Genomic DNA, 24,491 nt, shown 5'->3' with positions numbered 1-24,491 from the left:
GTGCTATGAGGAAAAAACCTAATTTGTCTTGGTAAATATAGCTTAATACAGAAAAAACTAAGCGCTTGATCCTGCTCTCCAAATGCAAAGAGACATCGCCATTGTGTTTGGTTGCATTGCACTTGTGCCTTGGTATTAGAGTTTAAGGTTTAGCACTAAATGAGAATTCCTGCTAGAATGTGTGATTCTAAAATGGAAGGAATAAATTGCTGTTCATAGTATGTTACAATATTGTGAACAAGAAATGGACTGAAATGAAACTAGTCTGTAGTTAGTTATTGCAAAAGATGGTTGAAATATACAAACTCCTTGCCAAAATCAGCAGTCAAAATGTACTGTAAATTCCTTCAAGCATGAACTGAAGGAAAATAGTGGATGTTCACAGCAAAGTTTGATTTTTGGAGGGTGTTTAAAATGACTTGTACTTATGAGGATCGATCTTGAGAGCTTACAGGTACTAAGGACAGGTTTCAGAGTAGCAGCCGTGTTAGTCTGTATTCGCAAAAAGAAAAGGAGTACTAGTGGCACCTTAGAGACTAACCAATTTATTTGAGCATAAGCTTTCGTGAGCTTCATCCGATGAAGTGAGCTGTAGCTCACGAAAGCTTATGCTCAAATAAATTGGTTAGTCTCTAAGGTGTCACTAGTACTCCTTTTCTTTTTACAGGTACTAAGTGTGCTCTTAGCCCTTAAATTTTCTTTAAAGCTCAGCAGTATAATTGGTCTTAGCTGTTGACTTTTGTTGCTTTTTAGTCAACTTTTTTTTATTTAATGTAGCAAAACAATTTCCTAAAACGACTGTTGCATTATTACTGCCATTGTTTGGGGTCTGGTCTCCTCTTGATGTGTGTATTAATACTAAGAGGGGTGTTGTGTGCATACATCTCAGGAAATGAGATGGATAAGCATAGAAGCATCCTTGAGAATTGGCTTTTTTCCTGAATAGCGTCATTCCCATTTAAAGTTCTTCTCCCACTCGCCCCTAGTGTAATACATCACAGAAATATGGTTTGGGTCAGATATCTTGTATAAAACTGAAGCTGCTGTTTCTTTAGGTGAATTAAATCAATCCTTTTGAGTTTCCATATAAATCCACTGTCAATCAACATAAATAAAATCCAATTGGGAGCACTGAAATGGGTCATAATAGAATAGATGCTGATTGCTGTAACACATTAATACATTAACGTTACATTTTTAATAAGTGTAAGCCCTGAAGATCAACCATGTAATACTCTGCAGGAGCAAGGTTAAGAATAGGGTTGGTTGGTCATTTGACTAGACCAAAAATAATTGACAATATCTGACTTGTCAATTGACCAATATCAAAAATAGTCAAATATTTTAAAAGACTAATTTATTAGAATAGTAACAAAAAACAATAAGGCTTTGGTGGTCTCCAGTAAGCTTAGCCTCAATACATATGTCTAATTACAAAAACCTAGTTACTTAACTGAGTTATTTTGTCTCAGAAAAATGTGAAACACAATGGAATCAAGGTTAAAAAAAAAAAAGGCAGTGTGGTGCAATCAAAAAGCTAGGCTACAGCTTACAAAGGGCTTTAATTGTATTTAATCAGTTAGGATAATTTTAAAACACTTCAAAATTATTACTACTTGCATTTAGATTTTTTTTTCCCTTGTGAAAACACAAGGTTATATTCATAAATATTTCATAGGTTTGTTTAGTGACTGTTTTCATATGGTAACATATTAAAGTGAATGCTGTGGCTGCTTAATTAAATCCAATCAAACCAAGAGGAACATTCATTTTGATTAGTAGAACTCTTGTGAACCTTGGCTTATTCACACCCAAATCACTTGGTTATTGGAAAGCTTTGGGAAGGAACATCTGCTATTGCATTACAAAAATAATTCTCACAAGGTTTCTCCCTTTGTAGCAGACTGAGCCCTAGGCATTTGGTGGTTTCTTGTCTTTCTCCCCTCTCACACACCTTACCCAGCAAAGGCACATACAAAATGAGCCCTCACCTTCTCGTAGCAGAAGGTCATCAATTGGTTGGGAGTAGACTGCTGTGACTGCATCTTCTTCTATGATGTGTGAAGATATCTGTGCAGTTTTCGGAAAGCACCAATTCACAAAACGCTTGAGACAGAGTATTCAAGGGGATCTAGCTGTGGAATGAGCTCTCAGATGAACTAACTCAGAACTTAACCACCTTTTAGGGTATGTTGCAAGAGCCTTCTCTTTGAGAAAGCTTTTCTATTGTAACAGCAGAGTTGATTAAAAAAAATCCAAATATATATTAAACCAGTCTTTTATAACCAGAGAAAAGAGAAGAACAGAATGCTATATATGTGGATCCAACTTACCCAGGAAACATTTAGGTACTAGAGTGAAGACATAATACAGAATCCATAAATAGTGACTAGAATGTAAATGTGGAACAGTTTCTTAAAGCTGTTGTCACTCATGCGTTCATTTTTGTAGCTACACTTCTACCCCGATATAACGCTGTCCTTGGAAGCCAAAAATTCTTACCGTGAATCTTAGGTGAAACCGTGTTATATCGAACTTGCTTTGATCCACCGGAGCGTGCAGCCCCGCCCCCCAGGAGCGCTGCTTTACCGCGTTATATCCGAATTTGTGTTATATCGGGTCGCGTTATATCGGGGTAGAGGTGTACCTCTGTTTTCTCTGTGTTATCCCATCCCTTCTTCCTAAATCTCACATGCTATGTAAATGGAAAGGCAAGAGAGACTGAGTACATTGCTGCTGTACAATTAGCGGTTGATTGTTGGAAAGGTACAAAGAATGCTCCCTCTGGAGCTTAGTGACATCTCTAAAAACACTCCTATCTCCCTAGGCCTGAGGAACATAAGTCCTTTAGCCACTCCCCAGTCTCAGTATCCCTCTCTGTAGTTCTAGTAGGCCATCAGCTATCTTTTTTTTTTTTTTAAAACACTCCAGTTGGTTTTGTTCATTTGTTATGTACAAGAATCTTTACAGTCAACATGTATTTCTAGATGCTGTGTTGAAATTGCTGGCAGAGACTATTCTATACAAACTGAACAATCTGGCCCCTTGTTTTATTTATAAAGGTTCAATGTATCTTTGCCTGCCTACTTCAATCTGCAAGGGAGTGTCAGAAAGGCCCCGCATTCGCCGAGCCGTGAGTTATCACTAACTTTTCAGATGTGTTAATGAATGTGGAACAAACGCAGTTATGTGTTTTTTAAAAAAAAAATGGACCCCCAAAAAAGCCTTTTACTGCAGTAGCAGGCGTGATTGAATAAGGGATTATTCTAAATTTTTAGTTTTACAAATAACCTATTAAAACTGAAGACTTAGCCTCTAGAAAACCTATTGTTGAACTGCTCCGAAGCTGTTCTAGCCTGTGAATTACTGGTTTTAAGATTGTGTTGCATCCTACAGGCAAATTAAGTGTGTCTTGTTCTGGAAATTTTCAGTTGTTTAACAACTTGAATGAAGTTCAGCCCATCTGAAAATGTTACGTTTTAGTTTCCTATGCATAGCAGTGATATTTAAAAATGAGATTACATAATAGAATGAAGGGCATGACCATTTTATTGTATAGTAAACAAATGGATTGGGCTTGTTGAACCATTTCATAGATTTAAAATTCTGAGATGTTTCAGGTTTATTAGAATGGAGAAGTGACTACATTCATAACTGCAAATATATCCACCCTCTTTAAAGTACTTTGGTAATGGGATGGGAAAAAGTTGCAAACTGAACTCATTGTACTTTTTCTCCAACAGCTATCCTTGCTTCAGTAATTCACCAGTAGGTTTTCATTTAATAGTGATGTTAGGAGGTTATTGTATTTTAATGAGTAGATAGACACCCTGTGAGATTTTGAGATGTTTTATAACTCCTGTATCTCTACAGGAAAAAAATCTTTGAGTGACCTCACTTCCAGAAATGGAATAGTGACTGTTCCATTTTGACTTTTTAAGGAAAACAAATCCTGCAATAAAAAACACCCCCAATAATTGGTTATTTGGAACTGAACTATCCAACCTTGTTCACAGATGAGATTTTTTAAACTTGCAATTGGACCTCATTGTGTGGTAAGCAGGTTGATGCTTCTGCTGTGATGCAGGAGCTACACCATTATGAAAATAGAATTAAAATGCTTCCAGCTCAGCAACATGCAGCAGATGGGGTCTATGACATGGGGGTTGCAAGCTTCTGTAAAAGTAATGTTACATATAGGCAATGTCTATTTGTGTGACTGGTTCTTTCAGGTTTCTAATCCCTTCTTTTGCCCTCTATTTACCCTGCCCCATCAGAAGTAAGGGGATGCTTTGCATCCAAGAAGAAAGTAATGGAAGAAATGGCAGATGGTGCTCAGTGGAGGCTCTAAGTGTGTATTATTATATGTTTGTAAGACTGTTATATGCTAACTGCCAAGTACAAATCTATTATGGTAGTTTACACAAAATCTGGAACAGACACCTATATAGCATCTTACATTGATGCTATCTTAGCAAAGTGTTTTTACCTAATACACTGCTTTTTTCAAGAAAAAAAATATTAAAAACACTTGAAAAAGTGGAAGCTTATAATTACATTTAAACAGCAGCATATAGTATGTAAAAATTTAATGCATAGTTAATGTTTGGGTGTGGATTAAAGGGTACTTAATCCTTTAAATTTTAGCTTCCAGTAGGTTTCTTTGTTCATTTTGGGGTAAAGGAATTGTTAACACTTTGAACGTAAAACTTGCAAAAGCAGGCTGGCTTCTCCATTTGTGTAACCTGGAGTGTCTTCATTTCTATATTTCAGGGGACACTACTCGTCAGCGAATCAAATTCAGTGATGACCGAGTGTGCAAGAGCCACCTCCTAAACTGCTGCCCTCATGATGTCCTCTCTGGAACTGTATGTAATTTAATCTTGTATTTTGTTTACAGAAACAATAACAGAAATCCGTTCTTCTGTTTCAATCTTAATTATGCCAGCAACATACCTCTTTTTGATATTTAAGTTAACTTGACTGTTTTTTTAAAATGTCCGCCTTAGTTTTCCCTCTAGTGTTGTGGGATAGTTTGGCCAACTTTGTACATAGCCAAAGTCTCTGTGTGTGTGTGTTAGAGGTTATAGAGAAGGAATGAATGTTTGAATATTAAATATCTTGTAATAGAAGCTATGATGTAAATTGTGCATGAAGTCTCATGTAGAGAAAGTAGTGCTTTCCATTGTAGGATCCACTACAATGGCCTCTCCTTCCAGGTATTCTGCCATTTCCACTGATCTTGAAGGAGGTTTAAAAAAAAATCATTCTTGAAAATAAATAAAAAATCCTAGATACCATCACTACCTGTTCTGGCACTGTTCTGCTTATGTTATCCTGGTTGTTGGTAGTTTTTTTGCCTCCACATGCTGAGCCAGAGGTTCCTCTGCTTACTCTTTCCTGGATGGATTTTTTTGCTGTCATCTCTCCCTTTCATAACTTTTAGGTATTGAAAGGTAGCAGGAGGGCTCCCTTAGCCTGGTGGATTTCTGCAGCACTTCTCCAGTGCTAGAAGTAGTAGAAGTATTATGACTCAGAGTGATAATCAAAGGGTGTGCCACATGTAGGCAGCCCACTTCCCCCCCCCCCCCCCCCCGCCTATTCAGTAGCAGCACTGGAAAAGGTTTTTGGGGGGCCATCTGAGGCAGAACCTGAATTTTTTGTTTCATATTTCTTCACCAATTTTCTATGCCTTCTCTTTTCATCGTTAAGCATGTCCTTCAGAGAGATTTTCCTAAATGGAGCTTGGAAACAATGTAAGGACTTGTTGGAAGACAGAAGAACTGAAATTAGTAGATTTGATGGATAATGCACCTGTCCCTCAGTGTATTTCCCTGGTAGACATGGTGGCTGGTTCAGTTTACCTTAATTCCTAAGGGATGGTCATAGACCCTTTTAGGGTTCTTCTCCACAGTATTCTAAGGTGCACAAAGGGCTCACAGAACACAAATACACAGATTTACCCATTAGTAATCCTTGCGTTCTCTGTACTCATGATCTAGGAGTTGCAGCTCTATCCCTCCCTTCTCTGAAGTGGCCTTTACGAGAGCAGAAAGAGAAGAGAATGAGAGAAATTGAGGAGAAGGAAAAAGGGCAAAATAAATAAGTTATGGGGCTGATTTGGAGGACTTAGCTTTTCTCCTAACAGTGTGGAAGGTAGTGGATTCTAAGTAGCTGAACCTAGAACAGAAAGGGCCATGTACAGAGCACATCTTTAGCTTCACCGGATTACACAGACATTTGTGTTCCAACTCTCTTTCCTCATTTCCTAAAACAGACTCTTCCTTACTTTAGCATAACAAAGTTTGTCCTGGTTTGGAAGAGCATTGTTATCTCTACAGTGAGCTCAACAGCCCTCCACTCCCCCTCACCCGCAAGCCTTCTAAAAATGTAAAGCAGTTGATCCCCAAGTCACTGACTCACTTCAAGCTTCATTCTTTTTTAGTCATGTTCAGCAATCAGACTTTCTGTAGCACTCCAGGAATACCATGGCTAATCCACTACTTCTTATTCTCAAATCTTTCTGTGTGCTAGCAGGTTAGAAAACAATGATGGTCTATGTATAACCACATGTATTGCTCCACCTTTATCCTCTCCTTAATTCATTATTATAGGAAATATGAAGAAAGGGGGCACGGGGGAGTTAATATCTGTTGGTTGGTTTGTTTATTTTCTGTAAGGCTATCCATGATGTGATAAGATTCTCTGCAGATCCCTTTTACTGTCAGTAGCTGGGAGAGGTATGTGGGCCATAACAATACAACATTCAGATGCGTTGTGAAACACTAAATTGCTCAGAAAATAATTTCCCCCCCCACCCTCCCACAAGTCTATAAAAAGGTTGCTCTGACAAGCACCTTCCTGGCCTAGTTTCCATTAATCTACAGATGAGCTTCAAAGTCCTATACTGATCATAAAAACTCTGATTTTTGGTGTGGGCCAAACTTCCTGGTTCAAGAAGAATGAAAAAACTTAGTCTATTTTCAGATGTGTGCGTTCTCATTAAGTGCATTGAAGACTTCTGTCTTTTTCTGGACCTCCCTACTCTAAATGTTGCATTGTTAGATTATTTAATGTCGAGTTCATCTCTTCTAACCAAGGCACCTCAGGAGAATCAGTCCCCTCAAGACATATCTCCATATTCCTAAATATTTTTATCAGCAACACTTTTTCCACCTCATTCAAAGGGAATCCTCAAGGTACTGAGAGTCTCCCACAGTGTAGCTCTGAACCCAACGAAAAACTGAGTAACTTACTCCCTTCATTAGGAGCAATTGGAAGGGAATCCCCAGAGGAAAGCCTTTGTGACCTATCCTGTATCCTTCTGTTTACTGAGAAGCCTTCTTTAAGAGCAGGAGTTCAAATGAACTTTCTCATGGTTCTGGGGAAATGACCATTTCAGGAAGCCTACAGCACCAGTAAAAGGGGAACATAAAAACTTGTAGTTTGTCTGACCAATTATTGCCCTTGAGAAATGTCCATGAGATTCTGCAGAATATTATTACAGTCCATAGGAAAATCATGATATATCTGACTTCTGGGGAAGAATCAAGAAAGGGTTACCGAACTTCGAGTCCATCAGAATCTTCTGAAGGAACAAATTCTCTTGTTCACAGCAGCATATGTCCTAAGGTCAGCCTTGTATATTGACTGTTTTTTGCAGTAGAGGATTGGGAGTTCAACCACAAGGCTTTTAAGCTATTAGTGGCCAGATGGAGTCTCCTTTAAATTGAGCTATCTGTGGCTAATCCGATGAGCAAAGTGCAGTTTTTCATGCTACATACACACAATTCCTCTCCCCCTGCCCTCTTGACATTCTGTGTGTGTGTGTGTAAAAAGAAAAGGAGTACTTGTGGCACCTTAGAGACAAACCAATTTTTTTGAGCATAAGCTTTCGTGAGCTACAGCTCACTTCGTCGGATGCATACTGTGGAAAGTATAGAAGATCTTTTTATACACACAAAGCATGAAAAAATGGGTGTTTACCACTACAAAAGGTTTTAACACCCATTTTTTCATGCTTTGTGTGTATAAAAAGATCTTCTATACTTTCCACAGTATGCATCCGACGAAGTGAGCTGTAGCTCACGAAAGCTTATGCTCAAATAAATTGGTTAGTCTCTAAGGTGCCACGAGTACTCCTTTTCTTTTTGCGAATACAGACTAACACGGCTGTTACTCTGAAACCTGTGTGTGTGAACATTCATATGAACACAAGACAGAGAAACGCAGTGGTGGGCAGACCTGTAGGCTTATACATGATCTTGTCTGGCTTAATAGCCAAGTGGCCAATCAGGAAAAGGTGTTAGTCATTCTGATTTCTTTTTTCTACCTTGACTAGGGTCTCCTTGAATATTACATATGTTGGCAGAAACCCTGTATGTAGACTTTCCTGAGGATCAAAGACCATTCATAAAGTTCCTCTGAATAATCCAGATCTCTACATGTATAACTTGGGATCCATACTGATAGTGTTTTTGAGCCATGGATGCTCTAAGGAATTGCTTGATTTCCTTTAACACTTTGAAAGGACTTCACTCAACTTCTCAGGACTGTTTGGAGAGGTTGTTTTCCTAGTGCTTTCTCAGGGGGATTAACCTGTTTTTGGCTGACTTTTCAGATGAAATTCCAGATGACCTGTAAAGCTTCTGTAAATTCTAAGATGGAATTTCAAGAGTTCAAGTCTGTGTATTAGAAACAATGTACACAATTTCTTCTATTTCCTACTTTTGCATCCTCTTATGTCTTGCTTCTCCAAAGCAATTTCTTAGGACGGCGCTTCTGTTGGGCATTCAAAGTAGAGTAATGGAAGCTAAACAGAGTATTTTGGGCTCTGTCAAAGACATCCTTTGAATAGAGGGCAGAAGCGTTAACCATGTTGTGAACCTAAAGTCCCTTATAATATTGGCCATTGTTTCAGCTAGGAGAGTATCTCTCTAGTAAGTGACCCTACATGCAGACAAGGTGGTTTTCAGACTTATTTATTTCTGATTTTGCCCCTACAAAGACTATTTCTGCGTAGTTGGATGAGCACTCCAGTTTTACTAGCTGCAAACATTCAAAAATAAGTTGGACTCCAAATCATGAGTGGCTTAAAAATCATGAGATTTTTAATTGTCTTTTTGTTTTGAGCCTTTAGAATTCATATCTTCAAGCTTTTCTCCCCAGCCATGAGGGCAAGAAACTATTTTTTTTCTTGTGGAAGCAGAGATTCTTGCATAATGATTCCAAGAACAGGGGCTTTAAATTAAATTAAATAAAAAAGAAAAACCCATCAAGTATTGCTAGTCTCATGACAAAATCTTGAGAGATGGCAACACTTTAGATTGCTATTCTCTTTCATTGCTAATCCTTCGAACAGGTTGGAATATTAACTTCGTATTCTGTGTGTGGTTAAGGGGTATAAAACTGTATTTGGTATAAAGCCATATGTTTTAAAAAAATGATTTCAAGGCTGATCAGGAGCTCCTGAAAGGAAATAGTGCTCACTCCACCAGTGACTTGCTGGCTTTGCAAGCAGGAAGCTACAGTGCTTCATATGACTAAACCAGTAGCCTTGAAAAGCCTTCTGTTCATATCTTTGGCAAACTGCTAAGCCTTAATATTTGTCTCTTACCTGCTGTTTTCGTATGCAGAATCTCCTAGCCTTCTCTCAATTTTGTCTAATAAAACAAATGCAAAGCTGTATCACTTATAAATACAGTATATAAATGGTCTCATCATACATCAGATATGCTCTTGCTTTGATTGGGGAACAAATAAAACACTCGGACACAAGTGGATCTTCTGCTTCTGTCTTCCTCTCAGAGCAATGGATCGCTAAAATGTACATCTCCCTCCATATTTTTTGGAAGGGAGTTTGTGCACTTCTGGCCATTTCCCATAACTACTGCTTAGAGTGATGAATCCTACCGTGGAGAAAGGATAAAACTACTTTTCTTACCTGTAGTTTCATGTTTTGTATATAGGATCTGCTACTATGGACAGACCCAGGATATTATGGGAGATTCTGTTGATGACTGTTGAGCTGTCACTCATCTGGGATGTGAGAGACCTGAGTTCAATTGACTGCTCTGCCTGATGAGGTGAAGGGATTTGATCTAGGGTGTCGTATATTGGCTCTCTTCATCAGGTAGAGTGGAGAATGGAACTTGACTCCCAAGTCACATGTGAGTGCACCCTAACTACTGATCTAAAGCTTACAAGGGAGGCTCCTCCTCTGATTGTATCGTGAATCCTTTCCTTTTGTCAAAATGCCTGAAAGTCTAAACAATTTTGGGACAAAACATTTTGTTTTGATATTACTGCAGTGTTTAGTGTGTGTGTGTGTGTGTGTTTGTTTGGTCAATATATTCATGAATAGTTTTGGTCAACCTGAAACTTCCTTTTTCATTGAACAAACTATTCATCTGAAAATTTTGCCCAGCTCTACTTTGAAAGCCACTGCATGGATCACACAGTCAGCTGTGTATATTCCAGCAGGAGAAGTTGGCAAGGAGAGGGGGAAGAGGAACTTTTATTGTATACTCTAGTACACAGTGGAACAGTGGAAGTAAGAGAATAGATCCTATTTGAAAAAGTTAAAATTAAGGTTAAAAAAAACCCCAGTGTATTCTGTTCTATGTGAATGTCTGTTTACTCAAAGCAGTCTTCAAGTTCTTTACAGGTAATACTATATCATGCGGTAAGCTGTAATATATTAGTTATCATGGGCCACAGAAAGTGACTCCATATAAAACAATGTCTCTTCTAAGCCTGGTTTTGACATTTTCCTCTTTTCTCTCACAAAAACTCTTCTTTCAGATTGATATTTTATATACTGATGCCCTGCTCTTTCAATCTGACTATATGGGCACAGGGTTCATCTCAGGCATTATGTGGATGCAGGCCTTAACCCATACATTTCAGACACAAGAGAATTTTTAGGAAGTTTGAGATTAATTGACCCAGCTCTTTCCAGTTATGAGTCTTTCCAAATAGAAAAGTCATGTTTCTCTCACTAACAATCTGTTTATATAAGATTTTTTTTGACCATTTATATCTGAAGTACTTTGTCCTAAAGGCTTCAGACTTATTTTTATGCCTTTTAAGCCCAGTGAAAACTAGTAAATAGGCTTAATTTTTCCATTTTCTAAAAAGAAGTCCTGAATTCTTTAGTATTTTTCCCTCTCTAGTATTACAAACTCTACACAATATTGGTGGAGTTTCTAAGCTATAATTAGTGGTATGGAGCTTACAAGCAGCCTGCAGGTTTAAGCACTGTGTTGGCCTCTGTGTACTTTACAAGGTTTGCAAATCAAAACCTATAGAGCTTATACATGTCTTTACAGTGTTATATTTCAAATTTCTGTATAAATAGTGAAATATCAGAATACTAAAATGAAAAGTAAGAAAAGTTTCAGACAAATAGTTAATAAAGATAAGGTCATTAATACATAGGTAGGGCCCTTCGTTTTCAGTTTTTATTTTATTTAATTTTTTCCAGGAATTTATCAGTGTGTGTTACCCAAAAAAACAGGTGCAAATCAGTGCAAAAAACTATTAATAATTTTTCTGGGTAAATACTGGGGTTTATTTTGGTGGGTGGAAAGGCAGGCGGGGGTGGGAAGTATTCAGTAGATTAATGCTTTGAATTCCATTCATCAGTGTGGTTTGCTGCAGACCTAAAATAATGCCAGCTCTGAGTTTAAGATAACAATATATCTCCAATCCCCAGATAAAACTTTTCATTGGAATAAATAGTTCACTGTTGTAGACTTAGAACTATTAGCCTATAAATATTTACATTTAATAATTGGGCTACCCCATTTGCAGTGCATACACTCCACTTCATCCTTTTCTCCTGTTTTTTGTTTTGTTTTGTTTCTCCTGTTTTGTGTTTAAACTTTTGAATATTTGTATATGTTCTGAAACATATTCTGACACAGATTTTCACTTTCTTCTCATTTTAGTGTGTCAAATATTTAAACTGTTATCTGCTAACAGCTTGAAATGTGTACGTGATGGGTGTGAGATTCATCCATACAATCAGATGTGTGTGCACTTCAGAGCTCGTGTGCGTGCCTGTTTGTTTAGAAAAGTAGAGTAAAAATCGGGGAAAAAATGAATACTACTTTCTGTAAAATGTGGGAAATTTTTGGTAAAAATCAGTTTAAACTGAAAATGAAGGGGCTTATACATAAGTTATAAATAATATATGTTCAAGAAATTATTAAAATGTTGTTTAAAAAAACCCAAACACTAAAGCCTTGAAATTGAGGAAATTCACTTTTGCTTTCCTGCAATAATCTTAACTCTGCCCCATTAAGATTGACCATACTTCCCTATCAGATACTCAGGCATGCCACAAAAATACTGCATGTTGTCTTGCGAATTGCTATCCCATATACAACTGATGAACCTCTTATGCTTCCTTTTTCATTATGGGCCAGAGAGCACCTTGTCTCACTTTTTGCACATTCCGTATGCCTACCATAAAGTACACTATGTAGGTCTGATCCTGCAAGATGCTGAGTACCTTCAACGTCTCTTGAAGCCATGGCACTTAACACCTTCCAGGAGGCTTGCAGGATAGGACCGTATGGCTAGAGGCTCCAAATTATCAAGATACTTAAGAACATGCTTAACTTTGAGCGCATGAGTAGTTCTGTTGACTTTAACAGGACAACTCACGTTGTTGAAAGTTAAGTACGTTCTTACGGTTCTTGTTAAAATAGGCCAGAGCTTTGACTACATTTACTTCACCTTCCCAGTATTGGTCAGTCTCCAATCTCTAGATGACTGGCCAGAGCTCACACTTTAGTATTTACACAGCTGGTCTGTAAAATCCTAATATTGCAGACGCCCTTGCAATACTGGCCTGAAATCACCCAATGTCTGATAGAGTGGGGAAGGATGGTTGCAGGCTATATCTAGTGAAAATCTATAATGTTGTAATTAATGTATTCCAAAGGAAAGTATAGATAGGGGAAAGATTAAAGGGGTGTGTGGGTGTTTAATTCTGTGGAGAAACGTGGAACTCTAGATTGGTATTTTAAATCTGATGCCTAACTAAAAATCTAAAATGTTCTTTACAATACTTTAGGTCAGGAGTTTTTCCAGTTAGTAAGCTCTCCCACAAAAAATAGATACTCTGCCCATTCACGTCATAAAATAAGTTAAATCCTCATCAGTCTCCACGCCCCTCTGGTGCCTACAAGAAAATATAAGCTTTGCAGCATATCCAGAAGACAAAAAATTCTGGCTCTGTTGGATCAAAAAAGGGAGTGAATTCCATAATAGAAGACACTTCATAAAAAGCTCCCTTTCGTGCTCCAGCTTGAGTACCTCTCTTCTTCTGTACTGCCACAGTGGAAGACAAAGATGCAGTACCTCAGATACCAAACCATTTAAGACTTAGGTTGGTGGGTTTTTTTTAAAAAGGCACCTTGAACTTCTCCCAGAAACTTATCAGGAAGCAGTGCTGCTCCTGGAAGTATTGATGTTATATTCTGCTACAGTATGGCTGGCTCATCATATGGCCATCTATATTGTGCACTAGCTCCAGTTTCTGAATAGTCTCTTTGCAACCCCCTGTAGTGCTTATTATACCAGTCTTGTCTCAAGGTGGCAAAGAAGTGAATGATTGATAGCAAGATCTGTAACAGAAACAAAATTGTCACTCTAACTAGATCCAGATTCTTGGAAAAGACCTGTTTAGCTACAGCTGTCAGTTAAAATGCCAAAAGCAGCTCTGAATCATACAGTTCCAGAAGTGAATTTGGGGTACAAATGGTGGATGCTCTCATCCAGGGGTACCTATACTCATCTTTCAATTGCTATCCCCAACCTACCATCACTGCTTCAATCTTGTTTTAATTAATACTCATCAAGCTTGCCCTCCTCTGTTCTGTCTTCATAAAGACACTGAGTTTATTCATTTCATTGCACCAGCTGGATCTAATGTGATTGAAAAGCTGACCATACTGAATTCAGTGCAGTCCATATTTCCTTACTAACTCTGATGGCCTCATGTACATGGCACACAAAAGGGGTGGCAAAACTGTTTCCTGAAAGAGCTTATGTGTAGGATCTCTTAATACAGATGAATAGTTATCTAAAACATGACTGACTTGGAACTAGGAAGTTGGAGGACTTGAAAAATTGCCATTTAATCTGCTTCCACCTTTTTGCTGACCTTTTCAGAAAAATGGAAGGTTTTACATATGTGGATAGTTGGCAAGATTTGATGACAAACAATAGTTTCTGAAGCAAGAGCTCCATCGCAGGATGTCATTTGTCCTTAAGGAAGTTTTTTCCCTTATGGATATATTGATAGCCTCCAATTCAATATTGCCACACTGGCCTTTGCTAGCGAAGGGCTTACATCTGGTTTGCAGTGAGAGAGTTAGCAGATGCTGTGGTGGAGGTGAAGAACTCTTCTTTGTCTCTTGCACTGTTCCTGCATGTGACTGCGAATACTCTTATACATTTGCAATCAAATTCAGCCAGGGACTTCCAGTGCTGTAGCCATTCTGCTTGTGCTTTACCTTCCTCTGTAAACCATCATGACTTGTAAGGGTGAAGTTAAGAGGACATTTAAAGGTCACTATATCATTGATGGAGGACAAAAGGTTGTTGTTCAGTCCCAACCCTTCAATAGTGGCCTGATGGCAAACAATATATTACTTCAGAGCCATCTGGAACCTCAAGTTTCATCAGCCTCTAAGGCATGGACGACCACAACATGCGCTCTCTGTCCCTATGGAAAAGATGTGTCCTGACCTCAAATCACAGAAGATAAGAGACCTGTCCTGATTAACATTTTCTTTCTCCATCTCCAGTCCCATTCCAAATACTTGACTACACTGTATCTGGCTCTGTCAGCTGATTTGCAAACCAATTTTTACAGTGCCCTAGTTGTCATGGCACCTGATATCCATGAAAACCTGAATCTATGCAGAAGTCATTAACTTCAGTGAAGTTACCAAACATTGTCAGCCTTGGTGCCTCAGCACAGTGAAGAATCCGATTGGTTCAGCAAAAGCCTCTTTGGTGTTTCAGAGTGACCAGTGTACCAATATTAACCCCGTTCCAAGACCTGAAAATCAGATGACCACTTATAACTATCTTTTAGGGCTGTAGACCTCCTACATGTGACTGTGGCTACAACAAGCCCAGCAATACCCTCTGCCTGAGTTCCCTGTGTCTTGTGCTGCACAGTATACTTGGCTGAAGTCTGTTGAGCCAACAACTACAACGTCATCTAGCCAGGTTTTGTTTAGGTCTGCAAAGCTTGGTGTAAGAACGTTAAATCTGAATATTCTCATGTCCAAAATGTTGTTTTTGATTGCTTTAGTGTTTTAATATATTAACTAAATATAATTTGTAATTTTCCTTTTAGTCTAATCTTCTGTCTCTGAATTGGAAAATTTTCAGATTTACTTTTATCACTTCATCTCATGCTGGACATATTTCAGATCTTATGTCAATATTTTCATATCACTTATTACTGCAGATCATCAGATTGAGGTAAAGTTTTGTGTACATCTGGAATGGGGGAACTCTGTCCAAAGTGGTGACAAATTTGATAGTTCCCTTTTAAACCCAAGGTTTTAACTCTTAAGTGGTTATAATTTTACCTAGTCCTAACTTCAACAATGCTCTAGATACAATGTGCAGTGCTTTCTGAGGCTGCAAGACAGACACTTTCTAATGTTGATTAATTACATTTGTCAAAACATAATTCATTATTCTCGTAATCAAATCTTCTAACTCCAGTTGAATAAAGAATTGGAATCTGCTAGCATGGAAAGCAGACCTGCATAATAACTTACATGGCCACTAACTCTTAGTTGCTTATGTCACCTAACAACATGATTGTCACCAAGTTCTGTGTAGCAATTATAGGGAAATAATCCAGTCCTCTTGCTACTCTCAACAATTAAATAAAATCATAAATGGAAAAAATACCGTAGATTAACAAGATGAAGAGTATGTAAAGAACTAAAAGCTTGGGGTTTTTTAAACTAAGAAAGAACATTTAGGGTTCTTTACTTCTCCACAAACATTTTAAAATGTTAAATTTAAACATACTTTTCACTGATGTGAACTATTGGAGACTGTTCTCTTAAATGTTTACTTTTGTGAATAATTTATACTGCTAGTAGTTTCTGAACGTCTGGCAATACATTAGGTATTTTGTTAAAGTGAAATTGTCTTTGACAATTGAAGTCAAGTATCAGGTGACTTTCAAATTTCCCCCTGCTGTTAATACTGTGCTTATTTAAAAAAAATGCTTTAAACCCATTTTTATGATTCTATTTTGGTTGTTAAACCAGAGCAGTGCCTTATTTCCAGTCTCTGACAATGGTCAAGTCTCTCCATGCATACTGACAGTTGCATGCATGAGGTCATGTTTTAGCAGGATGGCCACTGCCAACAAGTGGCTTAGAAATTACAAATTATTGTTTCTTCTGAGATACTTTTCATAGTTTATTGATTACATATTTCTCATTGTTATCTTGGATTGTTGATTTAAGGAAAATTCTACTCATTTTGTTTTTAAAAATGTTATGTGATATAGTCAAAAGATGTTGGTAACCTATTTTTGTTGTCTTAAGTATTTTCACATGGGGGGAAAAATCAGACACATCTTTGCAGAATCTCATTTAGCATAAAAACATGGTGTTTTGGGTAACACTTTGTTCCTTCTCTTGGTATGAATCGATTGGGTTATGTTTATCTTGCTTTGTCTTGCCTCCTTACAAACTCATGGGTAGCTAATTTCATTAGAACGTTATGCTTTATTGTAGCTGAATTTCAAATTAGAAACAGAATTTAACTGCTAGCTGTGTGTACCCTTATGGGCACACTTTAAAAGACTTCTGTGCTCTTCGCAGGATTTTTCTCCATAACATATAATGGGCAGTGGCTCAATCCATTTCATTTTCTACCTCATTCCTTTTGCCTCTTCCTCTTCCCACAGCATCCTTTTAGTACTACTTTAGATGAAAGATAAACTATTTAAGGGGCTGGGGGTTTTTTTTTGGGGGGGGGGGGTTGGTTTTTGTTTTTTTTTATTTCTTAAGTCTTAAGACATGCACTTGTCTTCGCTCATCACAAAATCTTTTGAGGGAGAGGGAGATTTCAGCCAGACTTTTTATTTAACCTGTCCAGTTCTAAACAACGCTTCTCTGTAAGAAAGCTTAGATTACAGCAGTTTCAACAATGATTAAGACCAAGTCATTTATCTCCTAGTGTGGGCCAACAACTGTCACTGCAGATTATCCATTACCCGGTTAGCTGAAAACAGTGCTGCAGTGACTTGGACCTTTTAAATTGTTTAGCTAAATACAGGATGTCTATTACTTGAATCTTTTTCATGAACTTTGGTTAATGAGCATGTTTTAAAATAGGGTGGGAGATGATGGTTCTCAGGTCATACAGCACAAATAGGATCTGACTTAATGTTAGTCATTTTTCTGCTTTATTTCTTCTGACACCTGCATGCTGTAATCATTCCAAATGCCACATTGTTATTGTAGCAATACTGAAATAACCTGTAGCAATATTAAAATAATCTTATCTGAAGTTCCATTAAGAAAAATGGTTTAATTTCCAATATTTTACAATTGAAAAAATCATACACACTTCACTTATAGTAATATTTCTCCTACAGATGAAGCTATACCTCTTCTCCCACTCCACCCCCAAATAATCATTTGTGTCTATTTTCAGAGGATGGACCTTGGAGAATGTCTGAAGGTGCATGACCTGGCATTAAGAGCAGATTATGAAATTGCATCCAAAGAACAAGACTTTTTCTTTGAGCTTGATGTATGTTTTTTGCCTTAAAATACGCTATTCTCTCTACCACTGGTTATGCACATACAATAGATGTAACATGCTAAGTATAGAGAGAAAACATAAACCTTGTCCACAAAGTGATAGATTTGGAGGGTGGGGCTCTTGCATGATTATCTAGATACTACAATGATGGAGGCATATAAATAGCTAAACACCTAGTTTGTGGCTAGACCTGAGTATTGTGTTTGTGGCTAGGCAGTTAAGTTTCCATATCTGTTATCCCCATAACTCTGGATGTCATCTGACTTTTGCCATCAACTCCTGTCTCAAAACTGATTGTGGTTCATTATAGTGCATAAATGGCTAATCACAAATTACTCATGAGGGAATTCTGCACCAAAAAAAAAAAATACAAATTATGCACACAATATTTTAAAATTCTGCCTATTTTGTCAAAATAACACAATATAATCATGCCAGTTTCAATTATTTTAGTACTTTATTTAAAAATACTCATCAACAAGTATGTCTGTAACAATACAGACAATGAAAAAGGTTCAGGAAATGTTTTTTTGACAAATAGGTTCCTTACTAGGCAGACAGTAACCTTAGAGTAACAGAGTAAACACCAGAGCTATGAACTGACAGGTCATCCACACATCTCATTTGGAACCGGAAGTACACAATAAGGCAGCAGTAGAGGTGTACCCCCTCCCAACCACCCTCCAAAAAAAGGCAAGCAGGATAGTATTGTGTTAAATGTAAACTACTAAAACGGAGGGAGGGGGTTAAAAAAAAAAAAAGATTTGACAAGGGAAGAAAACGGCTTCTGTGCTTGTTTCATTTAAATTAAGATGGTTAAAAGAAGCATTTTTCTTCTGTATAGTAAAGTTTCAAAGCTGTATTAAGTCAGCATTCAGTTGTAAATTTTGGAAAGAAGAACCATAACATTTTGTTTGTTAAAAGCATTTCAGAGCTGCAAACAACCTCCATTCCTGAGGGAACTCTGAGGTGCTACTGTATTAATATAGAACTTTGATTAATAATTCATTTAAACTACAGTACAGAAATGTAGTTCCCGCACCCATCAGAAGCAGTGCAAAGGCTTGAGGGAGTCGGGTAACGGAGGAACTGAGGGAGAGGGACATAATTGCTGGGAAGGAGCCTGGGAGCGAACCTGGAAGGCTGTTGGGTGTGGGTGGGAGAAGTATGGAACAGTTGTTTCTTGGCGGGGATGCAGGGGAGAGTGATAGGGAGTTGGGGAGCCTCCACCATGCAGACTCTGGCTGACCCCTAGCCTCTCCCATTCAGTCAGGCACATCTATCCCTGTGTGTCTCTGCTACCCTGTCCCCATGTGTCCCTTCACCCCCACTCTGATTCAGCCCCCACCCGAGTTTGTCTCCCCCCTCCCCAATTGGCCTTTCTGAATCCCAGCCTGTGACCTGCCCTGTGTGCCTCTGCTCTGTCTTTCTCTTCCCCCCATATGTGCCGCCTCCACCTGGCTCTGCGAGCTGGGTGTTGTGAGGAACGCCTCCCCCTGATGCCCCCGATACCGCCTCCACTCCACCCCTTCCATGAGGCCCTGCCCCCGTCCTGCCTCTTCCCACCCCTTCCCTGCCCCCATTCCAACCCCTTCCCTGAAATTCCCACCCCAATTCCTCCCCCTCCCTGCCCCCAGGGCGTGCAGAAGGGGGCTCAGGGCAGGGAGTTAGGGTGCAGGGTTAGGCAGGGGGTTGGGGTGTGGGGTGCAGCAGGGGGTTGGGGTGCAGGAGGTGTGCGGCAGGGGGTTCAGGGCACGGAGTTTAGCGGCAGGAGGGGTTTGGGGGGCGGGCTCCAGCCCGGCGCGTACTGGGGGCAGGGCAGGCTCCCTGTCTGCCCTGCCACTGCGCTGCTCCAGGAAGGGGCTGGAACCTGGGGGAAGGGTGGGCAGAGGGCTGTGTGTGTGTGTGAGGGCTGTGCTATGCTCCTTCACATTGGCTGTGGTTCCCCGTTCCCGGCCAAAGGGAGCTGCAGGGGGCGGTGCCTGGAAGCAAGGGCAACACACTGTAGGTAAGCACTGGTTGGGGCGCGGGGAGCTGGTGGGCTGCAGAAAATAACCTTGCGGGCCACATTGAGTCCCCTGGGCTAGTGAGTGACTGCCCTTTGTTTTGGCACCACAGCAGCCCCTAGTGGGCAAAAGACATAACTGTAGCACCTCCCCGACAGAATGTATTTTCTGTGTAGAGAAAAAAAAAATTCAGGGGAGGACATGAATTCTGTGCGTGCACAGTGATGTAGAATTCCTGCAGGAGTAACAAATGTATGTTTCGAAGAGAGGCTTTAGGATGCTATTCTTATCCACAGAATTAAAAGTATATTTCTGTTTTACATCTGGGTTAACAGAATAGTCACGTTTGTGAGCTCCTAACGCCTTATATTCACTAGAAATAAAGATATATTTTTAACTCATGTTAAACTACTCCATGTTAATTAACTCTAATTTACAATCTCAATGATGAAGCATTTTTAGTTTTAACCCATATTGGCTGGTTTGAAGTAAACTCTAGGCTGCTTTCTGAGGACTTGAACACTGGTTAAAAATGATCCTTTTTTCTTAGTGAAGAGAACCTAAAAGGAGTTTATTAGGTAATTCCCACACATTCTCAAATATGGCTTTGCCTGGATTTTTCTTGTCTAGGTGGCTTTGCTTGTTCTTTCTGGCAGTGATAGTCTTTTGATGTTTTAGGCAATGGATCACCTACAGTCATTCATTGCTGACTGTGACAGAAGAACTGAAGTGGCTAAGAAAAGACTAGCAGAAACTCAAGAAGAGATCAGTGCTGAAGTTGCAGCTAAAGTAAGCATTTAAAACTGGTTCCTGACATGCTGCAAAGCCCTTTTGGATTGCTTAAGGGAATACTTACAATTGGGGTGATTTTCCTCTATCAGAAAGTAACCATTTCTTATTTAGCACAAGTGCAACTGAGGTGAATTCAAATGAGATTACCCATTAGTGAAATTCAAACCATTTTCTGAAGGAAGGAAGTTTAGGCTTTGACAGGCCACCCAAACTGAGGATTTTTGTTTGAGAGATACCCTCTTCTCCCCGAATCTCTTCCTAAAATCATTGTTTCCCAAACTTTTTACTAAGGCGACCCACCCAACAGCATTTTGTCTCCTTTTTATAAAACCCACCATTACATATATGCACCCTCAACCCTGGCTCCACAGCCCTAATCCTGGCCTGGTGCATGTGGGAGTTCAGAGCAGTGGTTCCCAAACTTTTAAGGGTCATGCTCCCCTTCACCACCACCCCGTGCCCCTCCCCCAACTGGGCTGGGGAGAGGGGGAAAAGGATGACATGGGTAAAGGGGCAGAGGCTGGGGGGTCATAGCTGGGGGTGGTGGGAATGGAGCTGCAGCCAAGGCTGGGGGCAGGAGTGGAGACGCAGCCAGGCTGCAGTGGGGGCTGGCAATTGCGTGTGGAGCTGCACTAAGGCTGGGGACGGGGCCAGGCATGGAGACGGGAACTGGGGATGGAGCAGAGCTGGGGCTGGCCTGTGCCCACTGCACCCCCTTGAATGTTCCTCCGCACCCTCTTATGGGGTGCACCCCACAATTTTGGGGACATCTGGTTTAGAGAGGGAGCCTGACCCATGCTAACCCCACAGCAGCAACTCTTGTCCCACGGGGCTGGGCCTGGCTGTTTGTTCAAGCCGAGCCTGGCTCGCCAGATGTGAGTGACCCTGCAGTCCTGTGTGCCAGGTTGCAGCTCCCAAAGTGGGGAGCTAGGGCAGGAGCTGCCACTGCAGAGTGAGTGCAGGGCAGGCTCGGCTCGTTCTCCAGGCCCTCTACTCCCCCATCCTGGTGCCTCCCCTCTGGGCCATAAGTGTGTATTTGTCTAGGCAAAATATCCTAGAGGATATTGTGAAGGCCAAGACTATAACACAGTTCAAAAAAGAACTAGATAACTTTTTGGAGGATAGGTCCATCAATGGCTATTAGCCAGGATGGGCAGGGATTGTGTCCCTATGGGGCACTGGGCATTGGCCACTGTCGGAAGACAGGATACTGAGCTAGATGTGGCCTTCTTATGTTCTTAGGCCAGGGCCCGGTGATCTGGTCATGGACATAACTCCTCTAATACCTTTCTGCAACCCACTCATTGGTTAGGACTCATTGTTTGGGAAACACTGCCTGAAAGGAGAAGGAAAAACAGGGAGACGACTAGTCATCCACTTCTCCTTCAGGAAACTTCAGTCTCTGTGGTGGAGCATGCCATGAAAAAGTGATAACTCCATTTTTGTCCCGAATCTCAGCAGCTGAGAGAGCTTAGAGGTTCATGATGTCTCATCTAGTTTTTGTAACTGAAAAATTCAAGTCTCCTTCCAGTGAGTGCATGCACATGTTTGGAGGAATGGTTATATTAAAATATTAATTCTGCAAACCTATTTATTGGATATAGAGCAATGACTTTACAATTTTTGTATTGTTCAGGATTTGTAAACAAATTTATGGTCTTGAAGGGGAGCATAACCAAAGACCAAGCAAGGAGAGTGCAGATAGCCCTTTCAGCAGCCTTGAGAGTCTTGCATCATAACAGTTACCATCATAAAAATCCCAGATACAGCTGCAGAAATGTCCTAACTTGAAAATTTAATAACTTGTGAATATGCAGGGTGGATTTCCTACTCTGGAGTATACGTGTTGGAGAATACAGAGTGGGTGGGGCCTACACTACTTGTTCATATACAAATATCTCTGATCCACATGTGTGTCCATTGACTTAGCCTTAAAGAGTTTATTTTATATATCAATGACTTCTGGATATTAATCCCAACAAGCACGTTCTAGCTTCTCTGAGAAAAATCCAAACCTAAAACACATGAAAACCTGCCAGTATTTGAGCTCCCCCTTGTTTTTCCAAGGCTGAACGAGTTCATGAATTGAATGAAGAAATTGGGAAGCTATTGGCCAAAGTAGAACAGCTGGGAGCTGATGGAAATGTGGAGGAGTCCCAGAAAGTAATGGATGAAGTGGAGAAAGCCAGGGCAAAGAAGAGAGAAGCAGAGGTAATTTTGTTGTCTTTACATCTGTGAATTCATTGACACTTCATTCCAGATGGTCCTTATGAGAGGAGACCAGATCTTCTTAAATCATATTTTTCTGAATAATTTGGTTTAGAATGCTCAGCATGTATTGAAAAATTTTAAACTGTTTGTATTATTTTTATTTCCAAAATGGAAATGGCTGAGTGTATCTTTGACTTGAACTTTTATGTAAAAGGGTTTTTCCTTCCAAAAGTCTATTTTGTCACCTACATTTTTTGAATGCCCAAAAATAATAACTTAAAATTTATCAGCAGCTATGTACTATACAATTGTTATCAATCAGCAGCACATCCTTAATTTTGATTCAGGGATTGAGGCAATCAATTGTAGACAGGGTGGATTTGATTTAATCAAATCAAATTGATTTAAATCACTAGTTAGGAAGACTTGATTTAATCATGGATTTCTACATAAGGTTATAACAACCAAACTTTTAATACATATTCTTCACAACTCAGAGACAGATGTAGGTTTTATTTTTAGAAGGTGCACACTATACTTTTTTAAAGTGATTTATTTTGAAAACTTTTCAGATTAGTTTACCACTATACCAGAAAATGAATGATTCTTTGGTTATTTCATTTACCAAAGGTAATTGAAGCAGATATTTATGAAGTCAGTGGGAGGTGAACTATCTCCAATTCAACAGGTTAATCATTAATATTTGGAGGATTCACCAGACAGACATATAAATTGTTTTATTTAACTAAAACAACAAGGTTATGTATTCTGGATGTTTTTCTTCAACAGCAAACATATAATATTTTAACAAAACAAGCATATGATTTTTTGATTTTAGTTAAACATTCAAGTTTTTTAAAATGAAGTTTGTTTTTGTTTAAATTGTTTTAACTAAAATAGTTAAATGAAATATTAAAAATAAATAAATCGACTGTCAGCCAGGTCAACATGAGAAAGTTAAAATATTGACTTCTACGGCTAATACAGTCGTCTTCACCTTTATTTTCCTGTTTGTTCATAATCTGGAAAAGAAAAACAAAGCTTTCCTGCTTTTTCAGGTCCCAAAACAATGTCTCAGTTTGGAATGAATTACTCCAAAGGAAGAAAATACTCTTTTAACAGCAGTAGCTTCTTCTGCAGGTGTAGAAAGTGAGATGATCATTTCAGCAGTCTCTGAATCCAAGTGCTTAAGTGACTTCCACCGGTTCACTGGTGTGACTTTCTTTAAATCATCATCAGCAAACATATATTTCTTGAATGGTTCACCCTTAGCCCTGAAGTTTATTATAGTTGGCATTATGGAGGGATGATTGTTGGATGTCCACGTCATAGCCAACTCCTTTTCTTCAGCAGTTAAGGTTTGACCCTGGTACTGAGTATTGAGAATATTCACAAGAAAATGAGCTGGAAATAGTGCCTGACCCATTCAGGTTTGTTTTTGTTTTGTTTTGTTTTTTAATGCTTGTAATTTAACTCTCTCCTTGCATATTTCTCTTTTTAAGATCTCACTCAGTTCTTTCAAAATTTCAACAGCATCAGCAATAAAACAGCTATTTCCCTGCATTTTGTTCAAGGCTACAGAAATAGGCTTCAGGGTACTCAGCATGTGCTCCTCATTTCTCTTAAGCCCAATGTTGAGAACTTTGGCTGTGA

The 24,491-nt window shown here is 39.3% G+C and overlaps 1 protein-coding gene across 3 annotated transcripts in view; it reads left to right on the top strand.

Annotated features, from left to right (window-relative positions):
- LUC7L2 (LUC7 like 2, pre-mRNA splicing factor) overlaps positions 1-24,491 on the top strand; it is a 58,701-nt gene that overhangs the window by 8,296 nt on the left and 25,914 nt on the right. The window contains exons 2-6 of one of the 3 annotated variants that reach the window (XM_048835323.2): positions 3,063-3,133; positions 4,774-4,868; positions 17,719-17,817; positions 20,514-20,624; positions 22,695-22,838. In XM_048835323.2, the coding sequence (XP_048691280.1) occupies positions 17,722-17,817; positions 20,514-20,624; positions 22,695-22,838 (351 nt within the window). In that variant the 5' untranslated portion in view covers positions 3,063-3,133; positions 4,774-4,868; positions 17,719-17,721. Of the gene's footprint in view, positions 1-3,062; positions 3,134-4,277; positions 4,352-4,773; positions 4,869-17,718; positions 17,818-20,513; positions 20,625-22,694; positions 22,839-24,491 lie in introns of those variants that run through there. The other 2 variants (XM_048835318.2, XM_048835319.2) reach the window with 2 other exon arrangements.

This window comes from Caretta caretta, chromosome 1 (assembly GCF_965140235.1).
Source record: "Caretta caretta isolate rCarCar2 chromosome 1, rCarCar1.hap1, whole genome shotgun sequence".
Lineage (NCBI taxonomy): Eukaryota > Metazoa > Chordata > Testudines > Cheloniidae > Caretta > Caretta caretta.
Note: the sequence above shows the minus strand (reverse complement) of the source record. Positions and strands in the feature narration are given on the sequence as shown.